This window comes from Syngnathus leptorhynchus, chromosome 10, assembly GCF_054491065.1.
Source record: "Syngnathus leptorhynchus isolate UIUO chromosome 10, UIUO_Slep, whole genome shotgun sequence".
Lineage (NCBI taxonomy): Eukaryota > Metazoa > Chordata > Actinopteri > Syngnathiformes > Syngnathidae > Syngnathus > Syngnathus leptorhynchus.
The window spans coordinates 7875067-7898129 of NC_141204.1; the positions used below are offsets into that span (position 1 = coordinate 7875067).

At 39.7% G+C, this 23063-nt stretch overlaps 3 protein-coding genes across 13 annotated transcripts; all 3 read right to left on the minus strand.

Annotated features, from left to right (window-relative positions):
* Positions 1-1102: 1102 nt before the first annotated feature.
* Positions 1103-5920, minus strand: tbxtb (T-box transcription factor Tb). 10 transcript variants are annotated; one of them, XM_085922851.1, is made up of 10 exons: positions 5610-5763; positions 4910-4935; positions 4375-4840; positions 4032-4296; positions 3810-3944; positions 3617-3678; positions 3215-3276; positions 2905-3090; positions 2508-2640; positions 1103-1920 (listed from the first exon to the last, which is right to left on the minus strand). In XM_085922851.1, exons 3-10 carry the CDS (start codon positions 4764-4766, stop codon positions 1623-1625), a joined length of 1533 nt encoding a protein of 510 aa, XP_085778977.1. In that variant the 5' UTR covers positions 4767-4840; positions 4910-4935; positions 5610-5763; the 3' UTR covers positions 1103-1622. The 10 variants fall into 10 exon arrangements, with proteins under 10 accessions (XP_085778977.1, XP_085778983.1, XP_085778982.1 ...); XM_085922857.1 differs by having other exon boundaries at positions 4375-4595; positions 4672-4702; positions 4773-5763; XM_085922856.1 differs by having other exon boundaries at positions 4375-4603; positions 4672-4702; positions 4773-5763.
* Positions 5921-12194: 6274 nt separating this feature from the next.
* Positions 12195-14448, minus strand: prr18 (proline rich 18). Its single transcript, XM_085922294.1, has one exon. It carries the CDS (start codon positions 14281-14283, stop codon positions 13567-13569), a length of 717 nt encoding a protein of 238 aa, XP_085778420.1. The 5' UTR covers positions 14284-14448; the 3' UTR covers positions 12195-13566.
* A 699-nt stretch (positions 14449-15147) lies between these two features.
* On the minus strand, positions 15148-22909 carry sft2d1 (SFT2 domain containing 1). 2 transcript variants are annotated; one of them, XM_085922296.1, is made up of 8 exons: positions 22592-22901; positions 21834-21920; positions 21379-21461; positions 20495-20576; positions 20322-20357; positions 20179-20237; positions 18582-18611; positions 15148-16705 (listed from the first exon to the last, which is right to left on the minus strand). In XM_085922296.1, the coding sequence occupies exons 1-8, from the start codon at positions 22655-22657 to the stop codon at positions 16666-16668; spliced, it is 483 nt and encodes a 160-aa protein (XP_085778422.1). In that variant the 5' UTR covers positions 22658-22901; the 3' UTR covers positions 15148-16665. The 2 variants fall into 2 exon arrangements, with proteins under 2 accessions (XP_085778422.1, XP_085778421.1); XM_085922295.1 differs by lacking the exon at positions 15148-16705 and adding an exon at positions 16731-17919 and having other exon boundaries at positions 22592-22909.
* Positions 22910-23063: the final 154 nt, after the last annotated feature.

Genomic DNA, 23063 nt, shown 5'->3' on the forward strand with positions numbered 1-23063 from the left:
GATTACATTTACAGTGTAACGCCCAAAGCTGCACATTTGAGCTCAGGGGGACTTTTGTGTTTTATTATTTCTAATAACAAATTCAATTGTTGCTACTTCTTTGCACGCTCACTTTAATTGTAAGGGCTTTTATTCGCTGACGCCGGTGTTTGGTGGTATTTTCTATATGCAAACACCCCTCTCTCTATTTCTCTCTCTCTCTCTCTCTCTCTCTCTTTCTCTCCCACCCTACCTCCCTCTTCTACTGCAGCTGCTGACGTCAACACATGCTTGCGTCAATGCTGCCTGCTTTGGCAGAGAGGCTTTTTTTCATTGTGATCATAATGGGATTATTAGATTTAGAGAAATACCCTGCCTTCACGTTTTTTTTTCTACATACATTTTTCAAAAACATGATCAACGACCCATCGTTTTCTTTCCTTCTTTCTTGTACTTCATATGATTATGATCAAAGAGGGCTTATGATCTCTTTATCTCTTTCAAACAATCCTTTTAGAGTTGAAAGAAAAATCAAAAGAACACGCACAAATATCAAAACAAGGAAGTTGCAGTCGCTGCATAATTTGCAAGCATGCATAGATAACATTTCCGTAAGGGATGCTCACAAAAAATTTGACTGTCTGTTTATGTCAGTGTGGATGTGTGATATGCAGGAGGATGTTATGATGTCCTTAAGCGCTGACCTTCTGCAACGAATGTACTCGGCTTCCCGTCGGTCAGCCTTGATTTACCTCGCATACTGGCTACAGTGGCTTAACTTGATTTACATGCACACTTTGAGTCGTTGGCTGCCAGCATGTTCAAATATGCCTGTATTACATTCTCCACCTCAGCAGTAATCAGAGTTTTTTTCTACAGCGTTTGCAAAAAATGTCAGAACATAGATGGCTTAGTAATATTATTCACAAACAATGAAAGAAAGTAATACCATATTTAGTTTTGAACTGCTTAGGTCAGTAAACATCATGCAGGGGCGGCCCTAGCTTGAATGTGACCCTGGGCAAGCCCCCTTTTGGTTCTAAATAATACAGAGGCCACAAGGGGGTGCAAGCTTCCCTTAAAAAAAATGCCAATGATGACATGTCATGGAATACACAATAGAAACCATTTGAAACTTTGTATTGTGATGTTAATAGCTAAGGAAAATTCAGAGCGAAACTTGAAATGTCATCCCCACCTGACATTGGACGCAATTTCCCTTACATTTTGACATTTGAAGAATTTCTCTCTGATATTTTAGTATTTGCGTAAAAAGATGTATAAAGTCACTTGCTTATTTGCACTATAATCAATTTTTGAACCCTTTTAGAAATGTATCAATCATGACTTCATCATGGAATTGCGCTTAATATAAGCGCATTGAAAACTGAATTGTACTTCCAACAATATGATAAACATTCAGTTATGCTAATGATCATAAATATATTAATTACAGAAAGCCACGGGATCTTGTTTCCAGTTTAAAAGCACAGAACCTCACCTGCTGATTTCTCTTAGTAACAGAAACAAAATCAGATGTTAGCATCTGAAGATGTCAAATTCATCTTCTTGAGTCTGAGAAATGTCATTTAAAAAAAAGTCTTGGCATTAAGAAAAGAAAACATTGAACTGTAGGTACTCCATCACATGGAGGGGAGCGTGACAGGAGTCCAGGCTGGAGAATGTCGCTGCAGAGAGGCATCATACTGAGCTGAATCGTGCCCCTCCGTGGTGGTGCTGCTGTCATACATCGGCGAGCCAGTGGAGGGCGCTGGGACCGAGTGAGCAAGGTTGGGATAGTGACTGCCGGACCCTCTCAGGAACTGGGAGCTCAGATTGTTGTTGTTGTTGTTGTTGTTCATGATTCCCCCAGAATGGTGGGACACCGGGGTGACTGGGGTCAGCGATGTATTGCTCATCGACCACAGGCTGGTGTACTGACTTTATGAAGACATGGATGGACAAGACAGGTTGATGACACCTCTACCAAATCAATTACCAAGCAGTTAGGATGAACTTAAGTGACATCAATACTAACCAACCATAGTATTAGGAGCAATCATGCAATCAAATGCAAGCTGAGAAGGATGTTTTTTCTTTTATTGCCAATCTAATGTATATTCATGTAAGCATTTATTCTTGTGCTAAAGATGTTTCCAATGATTTGGCTATGAGCAACAGGAAAAAAGTTTGTTGAAGAATTTAGAAAAAAATGAAATTGAAATGTGAAATTGACACATGGAATATTTTGAAAATAAAATCAACCATTTGCATTAATTTAGCTGATTTTAACAGAGATAATGTATTAACCTGTATTTAAATTACAAGATGTGCACAAAGTAGCCATTTTTGTTTATTCCTTTAAATTTATGTAAAAAATAATTATCCATACAAACTACAATAACAATCATTAATAGTCTGGTAACTGAACTTTTTGTAAAGATTGACTTGAGTGGTGTAGCAAATACAATTGAATTGAAATCAATTAAATGTCTCTACAAATATGTGTTGTTTTTGATAGAACTGACCTGGAGTTGGTAGCTGAGGTTGAATTGTGGGTCATGGACATCATGCTGGAGTGTGTTGGCATCTGGAGACCGCACCAGTTGTCTTGACTTGACAGCATTGGCAGACATGCTGAGGAGTTATCTGTGTAACCTGCTGCAACAAAAACAGATTTACACTGATTTTAATGCAGATATTATTGATGCAAAGCATTCAGTCACTTCAGCTAACTTCTGTGCCATGACCCACTCGGCCTTTGCCCCTTCAAATGAAGGTGTAAACATTCCTCGTCTGAGAGTTTACAACTTTGGGGCTCCACTCGAACAAAAGTAAATGGAATGCAGACTATGCCTCAACCCGTAACATTTGTTTCACTTTCTTGTTAAGAGTTGGAAAGGATGAAGGCGAGCGCTGACTCACTGGGCGAGTTAGTCCGATGGCTGTAAGAAGAGGCGCTATAGGGTGCTGAGCGGTGAGTCCTGAGCGTGGAATAGCGCTCACAGCCGTGGGACGGCGAGAGGGCGATGGGGCTTCCAAATTGACTGTGGGGACTTGCAGTTGCAGGAGGGCAGAGGGAGCCTGATGCAGGCAGAAACCAACCACCTACTGGCTCCAAAGAAGGAAGACACAGTGATGCATAAAGAATTCATCAGCCATGTCTATACATTTAAATTCATTTGAATAAATGGACATTTAATTAGAAGTGACTTAAAGGCATAAAGATACTTACACGGTGAGTACGTTGACTGCTGGTGTTCAATTGTTTCATCCTTAATATCTTTGTCATCACATCTGTAGAAATTAAAAAAAAAATCACTCTAATAACTGTTAAACAAAATATAAAATGAAAGAAACCATACACGTACACATTACGACAGTAAAAAAGCAATACAAATATTTTTCATAGCTTTAAATTTGACAACATCATATAATGATAACAACATTAAAATGTAACTTAACAACAAATATATTATAAATAAATGTTTATTATTAAATTGATGTGACATTTTTTAATGCAATGAATTTGATTACATTTTTTGGAAAACATTAAAGTAAAAATAAACACTACAAAAATCCTCTTGGCATTCACAATTTTGCAATTGGCATTTGAATGATAGTAAAATGTCCTTACCTTTCCTTTGCATCCAGGAAGGCCTTGGCAAAGGGGTTGTGCTTTATTTTTAAAGCAGTTATCTAAAATACAACAATTAAAATAGGACATATGACACGCAACAAACAAACTGTGCGTAAATGCCTCGCGTATTTACGCACAACCACCACGCATACAAAAAAGTTCAAATTTATTATCTTTAAATGTTACCAACCTCTTCATTTTGGTATGCTGTCACGGCAATAAATTGGGTCTCTGGGAAAGAATGACTAGTGACCATCCTGCGTGGGCCTCCAACACGCACAATGTGGATGCGTGGCTCGTACTTGTGTAAGGAGTTTAACATGATCTATCGAGACAATAAAAGTGAGGGGAGAAAATTGTTTGAATGTAAAAAGCAACCAAAAAAATAGTGCACGAAAAGTCCTGTTCTTACTTGACCACCACCATTTAATTTATTGGTGAGTTTGACTTTGCTAAAAGACACTGGAGCTTTCATCCAGTGTGCGCCAAAGTTTGGTGAGTCCGGATGGATGTAGACACAGCTAGGAGTCTGAGGTTCGGGCTTTCCCCCGGGTACCCACTCCCCGCTCACGTACTTCCACCTGTGGTTGTCCGCAGATACAAAGTCCAGCAAGAAAGAATACATGGCGTTCGGGTCCAGTCCTGACACGTTGACTTTCATCACGGGGAACATGCGTCTTCAAGAAAACAACGAAAAGATTACTTTCAAGTATATATGTGGAGGAGGAAATTACGCACAAAGCATTTGGGCTCACCTGCCATTTTTGGTCACAATCATCTCGTTCGTAAGATCCTTAAATTTGCCCCAAAGTTCGCTCTCATCCAGAGATAGTTTCAGCTCCCTCTCCGTGGGGTCGCCCTTCTCACTGCCGGCCTGCAGCTCACTTTGCACGGCGCTCAAGAGGTGATCCACCCGGTATTGGCTGGCCTTCCCCGGACACTCGCTCACCCCCGCTATGGACATCCTTTCCTGCAACTGCGGGGCTGAGTAAGGTGGAATTACTACCCCCCAAAAAATATGAATTAAATAGCCACTTTCTTTATTTACGCACTCTGGGTCCTCTCTCGGGGATGAGAGGTCAACTATATAGACAGAGGAGAAGGTGCATGGAAGGATGGCTGCTTGGAACAAAACTGGTTGGCTCATCCTTACTTTGATCTTTGGCAGCTTGGCACCGATTGGCTAAAAGAAGTCCATTGAATCCACAGGAACCCACGGTCCTGAAAGAAGCAGCCTGACCCACTTGATTACAAGAACTAGTAAATATTGACACTTAGATCAAAGCTCACCTGCACAAGCCACACTGCCCGATCGCCTGCACACATTTGCATTTTATTCCATTGTTTGCCCTCCATATTTTCAAGAAGAAGGTTCATTTTTATTCATCAAATTGCACTCAAAACATAAACCAATTTACCTCACATCATTTTATTTTGTGAGAGTCAAGAGATATTAGGGTTCACTGGTATGAAATTCCAAAATTTAAACAACATGATGCTATTCTTTGTAGCAAATTTCTTCAATTCACTTAATATTTATTTTACACTTGGGTGAACACAAATATTTTATCCCATCCTAAAAAGCATCTTCTCTGATTGCAGTTTTGCCTGCAAATTTTAATGACAGGCCTTATAGTAGTTAGAATGCAGGTCTGAATAAAGATTGCTAGCAATATTAGCTGAGTGTTTTAGCTGTAAAATCACAAAGCTCATTAAAGCAAAGCAGTCAAGATAACTAAAAAAAAATAATAATAATAATAAGACCAATAATATTTCAGGCTTCCAGTATACAAATGAAAATACTGTGTATTTGTGTAGGTTTTGTGCCTGGAATTCAAAATAACAATGTATAAAATTATTCAAGGAATCCTTTTTTTTTTCGTTGACACTCTTAAATGCATAATGTAACCGGTGTTTAGCACTTTTACACTGCATTTCATATGTTAATTAGATTCTAGGTATCTCAAATGTCCCTATTGTGGCTGCCTACCTTGAAGTACTGCAGTGCATTTAAATAGGTGAGTGACTTTTACTAATTCCATTTCGGGTAACCCGTTTCTACAGTTACGCAACAAAACAAAAATAAACATTAAAGGCTGAAGTGTGTAACAGCTACATGCAAGCTTCCGTAGCTCTGTGGTGTTGTGTTGTGGCCCGTTTGTGTTACTAACCAAATCTTGGACGCCTCGTTCCAGCTGAAGCCAGCAATGAGAGTCTGTCTGCATGTCCAGCAGTCTGGAACCGAGTTCACAGCAAGCAGAGAAAAACAAACCAAGTCAGTTTAAGGGGCAGTTTAAAAGACTTGTTCAGTGTGTCCGCACTTGCTCTAAATGTTACATAAGGTTCCATTTAAATGGGTCGAATCATCCATCTTGGAGTATTTCACGCAGCTCACTAACCTTTGGGAAAACACCATGATGCTCAGGCAAATATAGCACATTTTCTTCAACCCTCCCAGGTAAATCTTGCTTTCTAGCTTTTCTGTGGGGCCTAGGGAATAATATGGTTATCATCATTATCATTAATTAAATGATCTATCAAATATCATATCTTATTTCAGAAGTTCCATATAAAGTTGGGCTGTAGGTTTGCAAATGAGGGCGCTTTCATCTGTGGGTGGCACAGGACATTTATTTATCATTTCCTTCTCAATGAATACTGTGAGTGGAAAAAAGCACCCCCTGCCTTTTTTTTTTTTTTTTTCTACAGGAGCTTAGGTGAGTGAGATGTAAAAGTCGGAGGTGTAATAGCCCGTGTCATTTCCCACAGTCCCAGTGTTCCATTTGGAGCCTCGCTCTCCTCCTCCAACACCCCGGACAGCGCTAAGTGTCACACTAGGCCACTTCCTGTGTGGGGCTGCAGCACTGTGAATTAACGTTATTGGTCTGTATGGCGCTATATGGCCCCACACAGGACAATGCAGGTGGAACTAAAAAAAAAAAAATACCTTTCAAGTCTGCAGTCAGTCATCCTTTCTTGTGTTTAGACTTAAGGATCAGTCGACAAGTTTCCGGAATTTGAGATTAATTTATGATTTATAATGTATGATAAAGGGTAGCTGGTGTAACTGAATTGAATCATTTCCATCGTTTCTTTTATTCATTGCAAAAGAAACAAATGCTCTCCAATCGAAAATGACATGAGTCAGACAGAAAACGATAACTGTGTGCAAATGCTAGATTTGTGAGAATGATACCATAAACTGAGGACACATTTTATGTGTGAATGGCCATGGAGGATTTGCCTTCTCACCAAAGAGCCAAGCTGAGTGGCTATGTCTCATCTGACCAATGTTTGTGCTCCCTCCCTCTAGACAGCCTCATCCCCTCCTGGCCCATTTTGTCACGGGAGTGAGAGAAGGATGAGTACTGCTTGTGTGTGTGTGTGTGTCAGTACAATAGCTTCACCTCACCTCCAACTGTTTGCACTTTCCTCACTCTCCCCAAGCCCTGCTGACATTATATGAAAATGTCAAAGAGAGCCACCTGAGTCAATGTTTCACTTTTAACATTGCACAGAAGAATGTTCATGTCAATTTTGATGAAGTGTCAATGATCGATGCTTTGCTTGAGAGTACGTTGATGAGTTGATGACTCGGTAAAAATATTTTTTTCTGTGTACGTTGGGGTATGACTGGTTTTCTGCAAATGACGGGGTCATCAAAATGTCTGTTTCCACAAACAGCTGCGAATATTTTTGTCATATGAACTTGTTTTGTAATAAAACACTACAGGCCCTACTTTCTTGACCAAGTCTATTACAGTCTTTGCTCATTTTCACCCTGTCTTCAAATATCCGCTGTGCTGAACTCTCACGTGAAGATGCTTCGAACATATTGCAAAAAGACACATTTAAGTGAATTGCCAATGAATAATGACCGAGAGAAAGCAATAAAATATTTGAAAACATGTAAAAACATCCTTGTCAACTGGCTGACTATCGCTTGCTGCTGTGATGTGTGACCTGTACACAAAATGTCAACTTGTTAATATATTCCTAATGGTGTGCGACTTCTCAAGAGAAGCCTGAGCGTGGTGCAACTCACACCGATAACACTGCACACTCGGGTGACAGCACACTTTGTCTGGTGGGTGCAAACTGGCTCCTAAGTAGACTCCTGAGCAAGGCAGCGTTTACTCACAGGACTGTGAAGCAGCTCACAGATTTTTACAAACCCCACCTGCGCTGGAACTGGACCTCAAACAATCTACTTTATTAAGTACACATGAAAAATCTGATGAGATCAATACAAAAGTATATTTCAAAAACTTTATTCTTTAGCATTGGAGCATTCTTTGCATGATTAGCTAGAAGGTCTTGCATGTCACATGTTGCAAGTGTGTATACAAACTAGAAGGTACGTACGTGTTTGGTGGTTCTCTAGAAACCTAACCCACTCGTTAGGTATAAATGATGTCCTACCAGTGACACATTTCGTAATATCCAGTACACGTGTGTACGGTGTATGTTCAGGTCAATCTAATTTTGCAGGCCAGTCAGGCATACTTGTGAAATTCAACATGCTGAAGAGATGATGACAAGATGGCCACAGACAAAGCAAATCATGCTATCGAGATTTGAATCAATCTCTGAGGTGCAAACAATAATGTTTATTAATAGACCATCAGAGATATTGATTGTATGAATCGAATGAAAAACATATTCGAGATGCCAGTTGTTGACATATTTTGTCTTGAGCTTTAATTGCTTTTATTTTGGGTATTTCTCATGCATGTGCGGAATGTACTTTTATGGAAGGGTTGAGGTGGAGCCCTCGGTAGCTGCTGTCTCGCCATGTTTGTCTGTGCAGTGGTGGGATTTCACACCGCTAGAAGACTTGTCAGCGTCAAGACCTCACTGGCCTTCTGAGCCAACTCCCAATGTCTCGGTGGCCACAGCGGGGGCCTCATCCGAACGTCATGCCGTGTACTATATGTTTTTAACAAACACTGTTACACAGGGAGATCCTTTCTATCTTCTTGACACTATGCAAATGCTGTTTTTAAAAACACAATTCAGCATTTTAAAAATCCTATCGTAGCAGACAGTGTTGGGATGACGTTACACCACCAGCACAAAAACCATGGCCATTTTGTAGTGGATATAATCACAACACATTCCTACCAGGATGATGCTGGTAAATGCATTTCCAGAAAAGGACGAGGGGTCAAGATGGTGTTTGGCCATCTCACTTCTATGTGAGTAATCAGATCTCTCTTTCAGGAGGGTCCACGCCAAACAAGCATCCACTGGAGACTGTGTTTGCTCTTCAAGACAGACCAAACACTGAGCCAGAGGGGCTGGTGGTTATGGCCTCTTGGTTACATACCTTCTAAAGTCATGCTGTATGCCCATTGCTTGCTCTGGCTATATCTTCTGAACATCAAACTCCACACTTACTGTATAGTCTCGCCAAAAAGCAAACAAAATCTGGACTTCATTGCCACAGTTTACTCTTATTGAGTAGCGTTAAAAGTTCAATAATACTTTAATGTGTAAGGAATACTTTGATGGCCAAAAAATTCTGCTGCTCTCTTATGACAATGTGATCTATATAAGTACGAGGCATCTTCAGTCTCTGGATCCTGTTCACCACTGTGCTTTGCGTTTCTTAACTGGTTGCACTCGGCCGACACATCATTTTGATATCTATGTGAATTCTGGTTGGCCCTCTGTGAGAACACATACTAGCTGGTCTACAAGGCCAGACGTTTTTGTGAGATGTATAGCTACTGCTGACCACTGGGCCGAGTCACCATCATCAATTACACCTTAGTCTCAACTGGTTAAATGAAGGTTAAAAAGCAAAATAAATGGTATGGGCCATCGAAAGCCAACGTAGCATTTCTATCCAAAGATGGAAGACAGTTGTCGGAGAGAAGACAGCCAGCCAGACGATGGTGGGAAACAGAGATTTAAAGTGAGTCTCCCTTGTGTCAGTGGCTGGGAAACAGAACACACAGAACAAATGAGAAGTAAACACGCAGCCACAGGAAGCCATTAATGGCAGCGAGGACCAATTAGGCCTCCGCAGGTGTCCTTGCGTTCGTCTTGTTTGGTCCTGCTTCACTTCAGTGAAGTCTGTATGATGGAGCCTCTCCATCTGAGGTAAGGAAACAACAGCCAGTTTCATTTGCTGAGCAGTTCAAGGCAAAGGTTTTCATTCTGAAAAGCCTCTAAAGTTCTTTATGGCATTCTCTTTGTCTCCTCCCCGCCAAGTGCAAGTCATTAGAGAGGACAATTACATCCTCTGTATAGAAGACTTGCTTTTACAGGAGGGCTAGATAAGACAGGATCTCTCTCATGTTTGACCCCCCCGCGCCCCCCTCCAAAGTGGACGCTCTCTAAAGCTTATTGCTCTCTTCACACCTCGTCACAACTGCAAGAGAGTCAAAATCAAAGTCAAACCCAGCAGAGTCCTTCCCGAGCAAGCTCAAATATAAGTCCAAAAATTCAATTTGGCCCCCCAAAAAGTTACAACGGGTTTATGGAATCATTTACTTGTCTTTTCTAAGAGATAAAAAGTTGCAGATGTACTGCTGTGATAGTTTTCATGAATATTCATGCCACTCGAGGACTTAAAGGGGAACGTGTCGGAATCACAGTTAGAACAGATGCGCTTTGATTTGGAGGTTTGTGTATTTGAGCCCAGTGAAAGTGTCACTGGGAGTGAGGTAATAAGTCTGGCTCATCAGTCAGGAAGTTTAGTGACCTAGATACCCATAATGCACTGTGTGTTAATGTTCTGTTTTATCTGGTAGTTTCATTCATCTTACTTTTTCCCGCAGTTATTAAGACACCACAATCATAATTTACAATTTATAAATATGATCATTGTTTGAAAATGACTGTGATTGGGTTCAAGGTCAACTTGCCGCTTGCCCAAAGTCAGCTGGGACATGTTCTAGCACACCCATGATTCACAACCCTAGTGAGGCTAAATGGTGAAGAAAAAAAATGGATGGATGAATGGATTTGTTGGGGGATTGGACATGTTGATTTTTTTTTTTAAATCTGTTATTTTCTTATTTGTGAAAAGGTGTCATGCCCAAAATTTTAATAGTCTTTCAATATAGACATGCATAATGTGTCGTCATTTTTACTAATTCATTCGTTCATTTATCATTATTATTATTATTATTATTATCATTATTATCATTATTATTATTATTATTATTATTATTATTATTATTATTATTATTATTATTATTATTGAATGTATAATATAAGAGTTTAATACAAGATAATGACATTTACACAGTAACGCAAGATCACCCTTGCAAATGATATCTTTTAAAAAATACTTAAATGTTGATTTATTGTAATTATTGCATTGTTTAAAATGCGTTCTTTTGTACTTATGCGTTTTTAGCAATATCAATCATTTAACGTTCAACTATATCTGGATCTAATGTAACAATGTCTTTTATCTGGTTGCCATCATTGTGTGGTTTATTGTCGGTTTGTCTCCGTGCTGCACAGAAAAAAAAAATGTTAATGGAGCTTTTGTTCGAGCAAAGCAGCATGATAGTGAGAAAGAGCGTCTCTGAGGCAATACATGCACAAAGAAGCCACGCAGTGGCGCTGCAGGACATTTTAATAATATATAATACAATGGCGTTGAATAGCATGCACTTAATAAATCTCTGAAGAAACCTAAATATTTAAATTGACGATACAACACTGAGCTTTATGATTCTACCTATTCTTACGTGGTGTATTTTTCCAGGCTCTGTGTCCCTCAATGAGCTGATTGCGTTTTAAGGCCCATGTTTGTCCCTAAAGTGTCTTTGTTTTTTATTTTTTTATTATTGTTTTTTATTTATAGCACCTATCTACAATCCAATGCTACCACCTATCACTTGAGGAATAAGGGTCTCTGACATCTTAAGTTGAATGCCACATTAAAAACACCCCAAAAGTGCACAGGAAAAAAAGAAATTGTCCAAGATGGTTGAGTATGATAGAAAATTGATGACAAAGATAATAAGCAGTGTATTGTTATCAGACCTAATGCACAGTTCAATGAATAGGCCAACTTCAAAACATTGAATACTAGGATTGTGAGTATAAGGGAGGCTCTGAGGCCTCTAAAGGCTAATTCAATGTAAAGGATGACACAATTTTGCGTCACCGAGTCAGATGATCGTATCATCAGCAGCAGGGTATCGTGGGGATAAGGGCCAGTTAAGTCCTGGTACGAGCTTCCAGCCATGATCTCAGCCTGCTGCATGCTGTTACAATACATGCACTTGTGATATCTACAATAGCTCGGACATTCATCCACTTGTTTGTTCACCACCTGCAAATCTACAACACTGGCTGTTGTTACTAAGTATATGCTGCCTCGTGTCTCAGTCACAGGCCATCAGTCTTGCAACAGGAGAAAAGAAACACAGCTAAAAATATCCAAGATTGGTTGGGAACAAAACATTGGACAAGTATCTTTCTTTGAACCATCTGGAAAAGCACCATTCAAACCAGAGACGACGATTTTGCTCATTAAGGTAAAATACCTGCAAAGAAGCGGGGAAAGATTCATAGAAAAGTACATTAATGATTAAAATCTGTCAAATATGAGTTAGAAGAATTTATTTTCACCACTGGGATATTGTGGCGTCAATGGACTACATTCTTCAGCCAGAATAAGAATAGCACTGCCCTTCATCCATGAATCAAAGTATCACACAATGGACAAATACAAATAACTTACAATTTCTTGGCATTTTGGCCTCAGAAGTCTACATTCCCACTTAGAGACATACTTAGGACATTACACAATTTTGCAAATTTACTGGTTGCTCAGGCACAACATTTCAGCTGCACCAAATTTTAGGAGCAAAATGTCACCATGTAGGAGCAGTCTGGAGGAATTAAGAGAATCACAGAAATGTAATCATGTTAGAAAGGCAATCATTAATGAGTGGATTGTGGTTGCCAAGTTACAAACTAGAAAAAAAAATGCAGATGCATAATTTGGATTTGCAAATTACAGTAGATATTTCAATTGCATGTGAATACAGAAAAGATTTCAATCTTGACTGCATCCCACTTCAAACATCCGTTATTGTTGCAAGACACTTTCCTCTATTCAATGGACACATGGATTCATGGTAAGAAGACCTAGTTGGGCTTGAACAATAAATACATTTGCATCAATCACTTGCTTGGAATTTCAGTATTCAAGAAAATAAAAGTCTCAAGACACTGTCTCATGGTGATGTGCATTGTTTACTTGGGTAATACAAAAAATGAGAGGCAATTTCCTGATGGAGCTCCAGTACCTGGCCCCCGACAGTACACTGGTGAACCCTGCTTAGTAGGAAATCTAAGAGGCTTAGTACACTAATGCCCGCATGGCCGTAGGTAGCTACAATGGCAACAAAGAGCCTCTGATATCCAACTAAAGTCAAAGTGAGTAGATCAACATCATACAAAACCTATGAGGCACAATTAAGTTCATATTCAGAAGTTGTGTAGATAGTACAAAATCCTTCACTTTAAATGGCACACACTATCAATTTCAAGGTACAAATATGAATAAATACTGTACATCAGAATATAGAAGCCTCTTTTGATAGGAAATAAGACCGTTGTTTGGTTTTAGCAGCAGGGCATAAAACCTAATTGTTGACAGCGTTTTGTTCTCTCACACAAAGGGCTTCTTCAGCAAAAAATCCCTGCTTTAAACCACAAGGAGGCGCCCCCAGTGGAAAGAAAAATCATATGTGCAAATCACTGAATTCAAACTTCCATCAATTCTTAAAAAAAAAACCGTAAGAAGCTTGAAACGGAACACTTTCAAGTCATTAGGGGGAAGTATTCTAGGGCCAGCAGACATTCTTCCATAACCTTTCATTCCAAACAACCTGAAGACCTTTTGAGTTTTCATTGCATTATTGGAGATGAATGAAGATGAGTTATTTTATGGCTGATGTGTCCAGCTATCAGCAGCCTTTAAGATGGGGGAGTGCAGAAAGTTTGTCAACTTTTCCCAAAGCTGCTGCACTTTCGACCCCTTTGAGCCACTCTTTACATTTCCTCATCACAGTCTCGTCTACGTCTCCATCCTCTTCCTCATACTCAACATCATCATATTTATGCTGGTCGTTCAAAAGCGAGATCTTAACGATGGCTGTGATATCCTGTTCTCCATCCTCCACCTTGGTCACCTGAGCGCCTTTGGAGCTCCCCTGCGATGCTTTTTTGGATGGGAAGACGCGTCTGTGACGGAAGTCCGCGGAAGCGCAGCATTTTTGCTGCTTTGCCAGCATCTGCTTCTCCAGATTTCTCTTCTGAATAACAAGGATAGCCTCTGGTGTGAGGCTGAGCGTAAACTGGAGCTCCTTCTTTGTTGCGTCCTCTTTACTTGCGAGGGGTCTGCCGGAGTGCGCGGAGGAGGAGCGCCTGACTTCTGCGGTTGAGTCCTGAGCTTTAGTCGAGGTCAGCCACGAGCATTTACCCTGCACCTCCTTCTGCGAGGGGTTTTGAGACTTCTCCTGTTGTGTCTTGCGTCCCAAATTCCTTAAATTAGCTGTTGTCCATAATGTGGTCTGCTTCTCCTTCCCGGAGTCTTTCTTCTCACCACTGCTTTTCTTTTTACTGAATAGATCCCTTGCAGGAGACGGGATCTTCTGTTGGAGACTAATAGGTGGGAAAGGCATTTTCAGAACGCAAATTGCGTTATATTAAAAATAAAAAAAATGCTTCAAAGTGCAAATCGACACCAGGGCATCATCCGGAGTGGGTGCACCTGTTGTCCACACAAGTGAGCGTGGAATTCCGCTTGGAGCGCTCATGCCCCCACGCCTTTATGGTAGCAAACGCGAGGGGGCGTGGTCAGGAGAAACGCCAAACAAAGACACTGCGAGGAGGCGCTGATGTCATGAAGCTATTAACTTCCGATGAGAGACATATCACACGTAACAAAATATGAATCATACACACTAAAGTGTCAGATGAGTGGAGTCTGCTTCAATCCTGGTGCTGTCATCATATCACATGAAAGAACGTGTACTACCCTCAAAACGTTTTGCAACACCATACGTATAATGGTTATTGAAAGTCTTTGGGGGAACTATTGATCCCAGTCGCATCATGCGTCGTAGAAATGTGTGATAAAAGGTTTTAATGGGAAGACAGTCAGTACATTTAGTTCTTTTGCCACCATGGAAAAGCATTGTTGAATGCAAGAGGATGATAATTTCCTCCTAAAATTGGATTGCTCCTCTTATTTGTCTATTTTTAAATGATGGCTACACGTTTCTAATGTTGTGGTCTGTTAGTTATATAGGTCCCCTGACAAGCTGGACATTAAATATTAAAATAAAAAAAACATGTCTCACGTCACTTTACTGATGTGAAACAAGGGTCTATTGTGGCGCTATTAAGGGAGGAATAATAATTTAAAAAAAAAAATCTAAACATTGATTTCTATTCCTCACACTCACAGATTTCACGACTTCTGACAGTCTGAAAATGGATTAAACATTTAAGGGCTTTGCGTGAGAGGAATCATTCAATCTGTATTTATTAAAAATTGCTTGATCATTTTATTTTTACAATTGAAGGCATTTTGCACATAATTGATCATGGAATGAGAGCCTCAGATGTCATTTACAATGTTTCAGTGTACAGATGATCACATTATAAACAGGACTACATAAGGAAAGACAAACATAATATGTATTATGACTACAATAATTGTTTGATATATAATAATTAATATCCCCCTAAACTGCTTGTATACATTTGTATTCCTCTTTACAACTTTTTTCACTGTTTGGGATCTGAAATGACCAAATGAGTTTGGGTTAGGAATGAATGAATGAAGGAAGGAATGCCTTCATTCTGTTGCAATATTTGACCCCTCAGATTTCAGAGATTTGCTTGTTACTTAAGTTACTTGAATAAATTGTACTGAAGGGAGACTTTGTCCATAATCCTTCTTTGCAAAAGCCTAACAAAATGATGAGGGGGGGGGTCTTTGCGCAACACGCATTGCAATGTTTGGGTTAAAGAAAGAGTGCAACATGTGACTTCTTTAAAATAAAGAACAAAGCACCTGTAAAATGTCAGGTTCTGTGTATGGAAAATGTCTTTTGTTTGTATTTTCATACAAAAGCATATGTCTTTCTGTCACCATAATACGAACAATCTGCACCTATGATGGGGGTAGCTAAAGTAATGAATCTTCCGGCAGAGGTTGTCATGACAACTCAATTCTCAAAGGCTATGATGCCATCATGCTGGAGCATACAAGGATCCTGTTGGAAGCTATATTGGGTTATTAGGTCATGAAAACCACATTGCTTAGAAAAGCGTAACTAAATGGGTCATTGTTGTGTCTGGCTGAGAATCAAATTTTAAAATGCTCAATTTTAATGTAATTTACTGAGTGGGGGAGGGGGCTAATACACACAAAGGCTACCAACATGCGCCTAATTTTACATTTGTTTTACTGGGAAAAACTCCAGAGCTGTGGAATTTAAACATGCCAGTGTAAAAATCACTGAAGCAGTGCCTCATAAGCTTGAGGGTATTTTTTATTTTTTTTTATTTCTATTAAAACATAGAAGGCAGACGCTCATAAGAAGACAACATTGGAAATGTGTTCTGGCAGCAGTGTCTGTGTTCTAATTTGAATAATTTGATAAGAAAACACACGTCAAGCAAGATTTAATTTATAAATAGATTAGTCGTATTTAAGGATATTTTCCCCCCCCCCCTGCACTTGTAGAGTGGATTGCGAAGCACAGGAAATTTAAATTACTTTATGAGCACTCAAGCAGCCTCAACCAACCTGAAATATCTATTGCATCTTTCAATATATTAAGCATTAAATGCACTCACAGCATGAAGTACAAAAGTAAAATCTGATCCAAGGAATAGACCTACGGTTAACTCAAAAAAGCAACTATAATAAGCAGTAAAAAAAAAAAAAAAAGATGAAATAAACAACAACTATATGTATATTGTACAGAGTTATTGTTCTTGCAGTTGCATATGAGGACCAGTCTCCACATGAAAGAGTGTACTCTCGAATTTTAGTTCAGACAGGTAGTGAAGCATTTCATCACAGCATCTCTGTAGGAGGAGGCAAATGGTCTAATTAGATCAAGCACACAAATACAATTTATGATGAACAGCCATGTAACAGAAATATCTTATGGAACGTACAAACCCCCCAAAACCATCTAGGGATAAATGGGCTGACATCCCAGAGGACAGAATGTTGTCATGCATGTAAAATGCAAAGTGACAAAAGAGCTCTTCCGGCCTATCTTACTATAATTCGGGTGGGGCATCTCATAAATAAATGAGAATGTTTTGGCGGGGAATCTCCGTACGTTCATAGTGGTGGTGGGGGCCCCGTTTTGCCAGGTGCTCAGTGTTGAGCAATGATGCAAGAGGAGTCATCGCCATGGCAACCACAAACCATTGCCATCTCCGTTCCCCTCGCCACATTCTGTTCTTGCCATGAGAGCGTTGCTATGCAGACTTCGCCTGCAGCCTCAGTTACATTTCAGTGGAGGAGGTGTGAAGCCCGTCAAGGTTAAAAGGAGAAGGGGGGGTGAATCATAGCCTGGCTTGGGGGGGAGGGGAGGTCAGTTTGTAAGAAAGGAGCCTCGCTCCTTCTCAAGCTTTGGCTGTGTACGCCAGCATCCTTTTCCATCTACCTCAGGTTTTTTTGTTTTGTTTCTCTTGATGCTATTTTTTGCATCACTTCACAACTCCATGAATAAATAACACACATCTGAGACCTCCCCCCGTTTCGTATGAAAATGTAGAGCAATGTTAGCCTCAAAGCACTGTGGGAATTGCACATATGGCATGATTCTGTTCTTCACCTACTTTCAGTGAGGAAGCTTATAAACAGGAAGACAGGTAAAACACATTAAAGGATCAAGTCATCTTGCCATGCGGTGTCGCGGGTGGCCCTAATTCAGTTTGAGCGTATTATAAAAGGTATGTAGATAACCTTGCTTTTAAAAGCTTATCAACAAAGGACACTACTGGGCTGACCAACATATTTAAACAAGGTGCAAAATGAACAATAAATGAACATTAGAATGTCAAACTTTTATTCTCAGGAATTTGGTTTGTGGAAGGGCAGCATGCAAGACCGTCTTTGTTTTGTTGTCGGCGTTTGGACAAGGGGGGGAGGGGGACTATGGAGAGGTTATAGCAGGTTTCTCAGCTGTTGGGAGGGATTATGGGGTCACCAAAACACACACAGTACCCAGGCTTTGTTGGGTGGAGGGATCCAATCTACAATTTGGACATAATCCTGCCCGCATCTGGATTGGGAAAACAACATCACACCTCACGCTTGTGCTTGGAGGATGGCTATATGGAGGAATGTGACGAGTAGTAACGTCCGTCTTAACCGTCACGACTGGGGGAATACCAAAATTGTATTCACTGTCAGTATGTGTTCAATGCATTTACACTCTCCATTGTTCACATCTAAAATGGTGCCAACAAGCTCCTGTGATGATGAGATTAATATTCATTTTGAGTATTCATGTCCAGATCTCAGGAAAAATTTTCCTTAGAGCATCCCTTTGTCGAGGGATAAACTCATTTGAGCTACGTCAGACCCAGCTCTGGCCAAGGGGGTGGTATTATTGTATTAGAGGAAAAAAAAATTATATTATGACAAAAGAAAACATCACAACGCAACAAAGCGCATGTGAAACAACAAGCATCAATTTGTTTGACTTTTAAGAGGGGTGAATGAGTCGTACAGGGAGGGAGGGAGGGGTGGGGGATTACCTCCAAATGGGGAAAGCAAACAGTGGGACGTTCAGAAGTAAAAAAACATGTTTTCCACTGGTTTCAATGATAACTCTTTCTTGTGTTATTGGCTTAGTAGGGCAAGGAAAAAATGTAAAAAAAACATTGAAGACGGACTGCAGATGGGAGAATCCCTCATCACTTTTCATCATGATTGTCTTACCTGGCAAAAGGAATGTAGGAGATGCTGTACCTGAATGGCAAAAAAACAACAGAGAAGACAATTTCTATAAAAAATGCCTCTTAGGTTTGCAGCATTCAGCCTGAAATCTGAACTTTGCTCAGTCTAGTGTGTGGATCAGTGGCTATGTTTCACGCAGACGGCTCAGCTCTCGCGTGGGCGTGTACTCTACCATAGTGTCTGTTCAGAATGAGCCTGGGATGTGTGACTAGTGGTTTCCGTGGTGATGCCTTGAGGAATGCAGGCAAAAGCGGAAATGCATGTTCCAGACGTAGGTGAAATTGACGGTTGTTGCGACATGGACAGTCATGCTGACTAAATGCTTCGGGGTTTTTTTTTTTTTTCCTTCCACCCACAGAGCTTTCCAAGGTCTTTCACTGACACCCACAATTCCTCAACCAAAGAATTTAACTAACTATTATTAAGCCAACTGATATCACTCCGCTTAGTTCTGCTAAAAAGCTATTAACATCATTTTGGCAGTTAAGAATGTTACAAATGTTGATATATCATTTACACCAGCCATTCAGTTTAAAAAGTAAATGGAAACATTGGCGTGACAGAAAAATGAGCTGATGTGTATTATAAATTATGATGGCCAAGTACAGAGGCTTTGTCCTGTGCATAAACAGAGCAGTTCAATAAAAACTGTCTATCTTCCACCTGCCAGGACCACATACTGTCTGAGTAAGACTAAAGTAGGTCCACGCCAAGTCAGGCACCACCTGGCCAAAACCACGCTGACCTAGCTGGCAAACAAATCAGACAAGACTTAAACTAAGCCTACTGCGTTCCATCTGCAGGAATTGGTGCAAGTTTCACCGCAGTTTTGAACATTGCGTCATATCTAGGTAAGATAACATAACAGCTAGTTGTTAACTATACAGACACCTTACGAAGATCAATGTCAAGCACGATATCAGCAGCAAGATTGAATCAACAAACACTTTGTTAGAAAAGAAAAAAACACTTGGTTTTCAATCACATGCCTTTTCCATAGCAGTTTAATTCTTCTGACAGATATACTAAATTGTTACATCATGTTTGCATACCAACTGTTAGAATGCTGGTCTGTTCTCGACCACAAGCCAGAATGAAAATGCTCATCAATGACGTGCATCAGCATTTTCTCCACTCAGGTTGCCATAAAGCTTTTTGCAAGAATAACAATAGTTGGAATGTTTTCACTTGAACTAATCTCCTTTAAAATGCAAACTGACCAAAGGGCACAATGTAAAATCCCCTTGGCTCTGCCTCAGCAGTTTCTGTCATCAAGTTGCTGTCTCACTGGGTCGCTCGCTATATGATAACATAAGTGCCAAGAGTGTATCATTTCACATTGGACAGGGGAAAATGTTAAATCTTTATCTATGCATCTCAGACCTTTCTCAGCTCTTAAATCTTCCTAATTCCTTGTCAGAATTGGACCGCTGCAAAGACTGTCCTTTTTGCTGTAGCCAATGTTTTAAATAATTCTACAAGTCAAGCACAAAATTCAATAAATCCTAGGCCAACCACAATTTCAGCAATTTGGTCAATGTTAAAGAAAACACTTTTGGAATTTATTGTTCGCACTTACCAAGTCATTGCGAGAAACTGGAGAATACAAAAGATGATGGCCAGCCCCTTCTTGTGCCACTGTAAAAAAAACAAATGTGTATTTTAAGCATTGTAAAGACTCCATCAAAACACTAAAAAATGCTTTGCCTCTTGTCAACTTACCCAAAACACTGCACATAGTGTTAAGACGAGGCAAAGCTTGTTGGGAAAAATGAAAAAAATGTTATTACTCATTCACATTAACATTATACGGGCTAGTTCTTGAAAATGTGTTTTAAAAGAATTAAGACTATGTGAAAACATTAAGATAGCAGTGCCAGTAACAATGTTCTTACCAGCATAACAATGGTCGCTATTAGTCGTGTTGGCTCAAACATGCGCTTTAACTGCTTTACTGGTCCCATAAGAAAGCAGGTGCTATTGAGGACAAGATAGGCTAGTTACACAGTATCTTCAAAAATAAATCAAATATTACAGGTGAATTTCATTCACGATTTATCAAATTTCAGACAGCATTCATTCATTTATTTACAAACAATTAAAAATGTGGCCACTGGGCAACATAACATATAGTAGACTGCAATCAATATTTAAAACCCCACGCCAGGAGAACATATTCAAAGCTTCCTGATACTTCGATGAGGTCAGTGATTGCAACCTGACGGAAGCTTCTCCCGATGACAAAGCACAGCTCTATGCTCAGCTGAGCTATGAGTGGGAGGATGGTGCCTGTGGAGCGTCACATCTGCGAGATGAGACTCTGTCGGCGCTGCAATGACGCTCAGAAGGCTGATAATGATACAGCACTCGAAATATACACACAAATTATACTGCATTGAGCTCAGGGAACTCATAAACTGGACAGTATTTGCTATTGGTAAAACTTAATCCTGAACAATATATCTAGTAATACTATGACAGAGCCAAACAGTGACATAAGCCATAATTATTTGTAACATTTCTCATTGAGGATGTCCCCACCATAACTAAATCTTTGATCTATCAGTTAGATGACAAAATGGGTCCCCTGAAAATCATTAACGATCATGTACCATAATAGGAACGTTAAAATTGCTTTTTATGATCCTGTCTTGCTCGGGATTAGAACCTGTGCTATGACCTAGTTTCCTAATGAGTAAACATGGAAAATAATGACAAGCTGTCAATGTTAGCAATCTTAGTATCTCTCACTATATGTCTTGCTAAGATTAAATCTCACCTGGCAAGAGCTGCAAGATTGCCCAATGTGTAGAAACCGGCAAAAAGTTTGATTCCATTTGGAAGGAACAGCAGAGCTGAGCCCTGAAATGTAAAAAAGAAATCATTTCTGCTAGCTTTTATTGTATTTGCAACTATTCAAAAAAATAAGAATAATGACCAAGGACAAAATATAATTTCACTAATGATACCAAAAACAGGCTTTTCATCATAATTTTGTATGTACATTGATTAGAAAATTGGTTGGAGCATTTAATCGACAGTTGGCAATAGTATAAATAATAAACCCATGACCCATTTTAGGTCTTGACCGCACGATATAAGACAAATTCACTGCAAACACACAAGAACTGTTTTCTTGATATCATTGATTTACTTTTGTGCTGTATCCCCAGGGTATTAATAAATACACGCCAGACAGCTAATGAAATATGAAAGCAAGGCGGTAGCACTCACAAGTATCGAGCACAAGATGCCTGAGGCGAAGCATATGACAAACCATTTCACCCTGGTGCTGTAGCTGAGCGAGGTAGCATCGAGGACCTAGTGACAACAAAGGGAGGAAGTCATACGAAAAAAAAAAAGCTTATGTCACCCACACTGAGGGCTGCACACTTCCTGACGGCGTTTTATACTTGCTGAACTTTCCAATCCTACATTACAAAAGGCATTATAGTTGACAATTAGAAGACACAATTAACCCGATTCTGCAACCTCTAACATGCTGAGATGTTGCACTGGCGTGGATATGTACAAGACCCAATTTAGGGTCATTTCTAGAATAGTTGTGTCATCTCATTTGCATAACTGCCTTCGTCATCAGTCAATCACATGATGAACGCAATAAACTCCAAATACACTGATCAGCTGACAAGATGGAGTGTAATGTCAGATTCTTACCTTATTTTAGCATCCTTTGGATAGCATGTAAAAAGCATCAAGGCATAAACGCATGAATATAAAAATATAGAAATGTATATAAAGCAGAGAAGTATATAAGTTTAATGGGCATTATTGAGTGAACTGAAAAACTCCAGTACACTTCACAGCATCAATAACCATCAATTGAAATTATAAGGAATATAAAAAGTAATTATCATCAATTATTGGAGGATCAGTACGTTTAGTGAAGTTCTATCATGGTAAAAGTTATTATTTGAAACTGTTGCGCCCATTAGAATCGTTTACTGCAGTTTACTACAATCATGCGCTACCTGAGTCGTGAGACCAAGTTCTTCGTTCTCTTCTCGGCCGTTAAGCACACGACGAAGTTTGTCCATGATCTCCAGAAGATGACAAATTAATTAGACGTCGGTATAATACAACCCCAATTTCTATTATTACTTTTGTGCATTGGGAGATTATTGTCAGAAGTTCGAGCACTGTGGACTTCCTGACTCCCAGAATCGGCCTACTTTTATAAACTGACTTGAGATCAAAATTGATGCAGAAAGTTACGTTAGCTGAGCGCGTTTCATGGTCTAAACAACTGATTCGAGATCAGTACTGCTCAGCCTTGGGTGTCGTCTTCCTTTATCGCCTCTTCCACTTCCTGTGAAACGTCCGCACGAACTGTTTGAAAATGTAATATTGGGTTTTTGGGGTTGTTTTGACGACACCAACATTGATTTGATCGTTGATTATTTACTTATTGATTTTGATTTATATTGTTAAATAAAAATGATC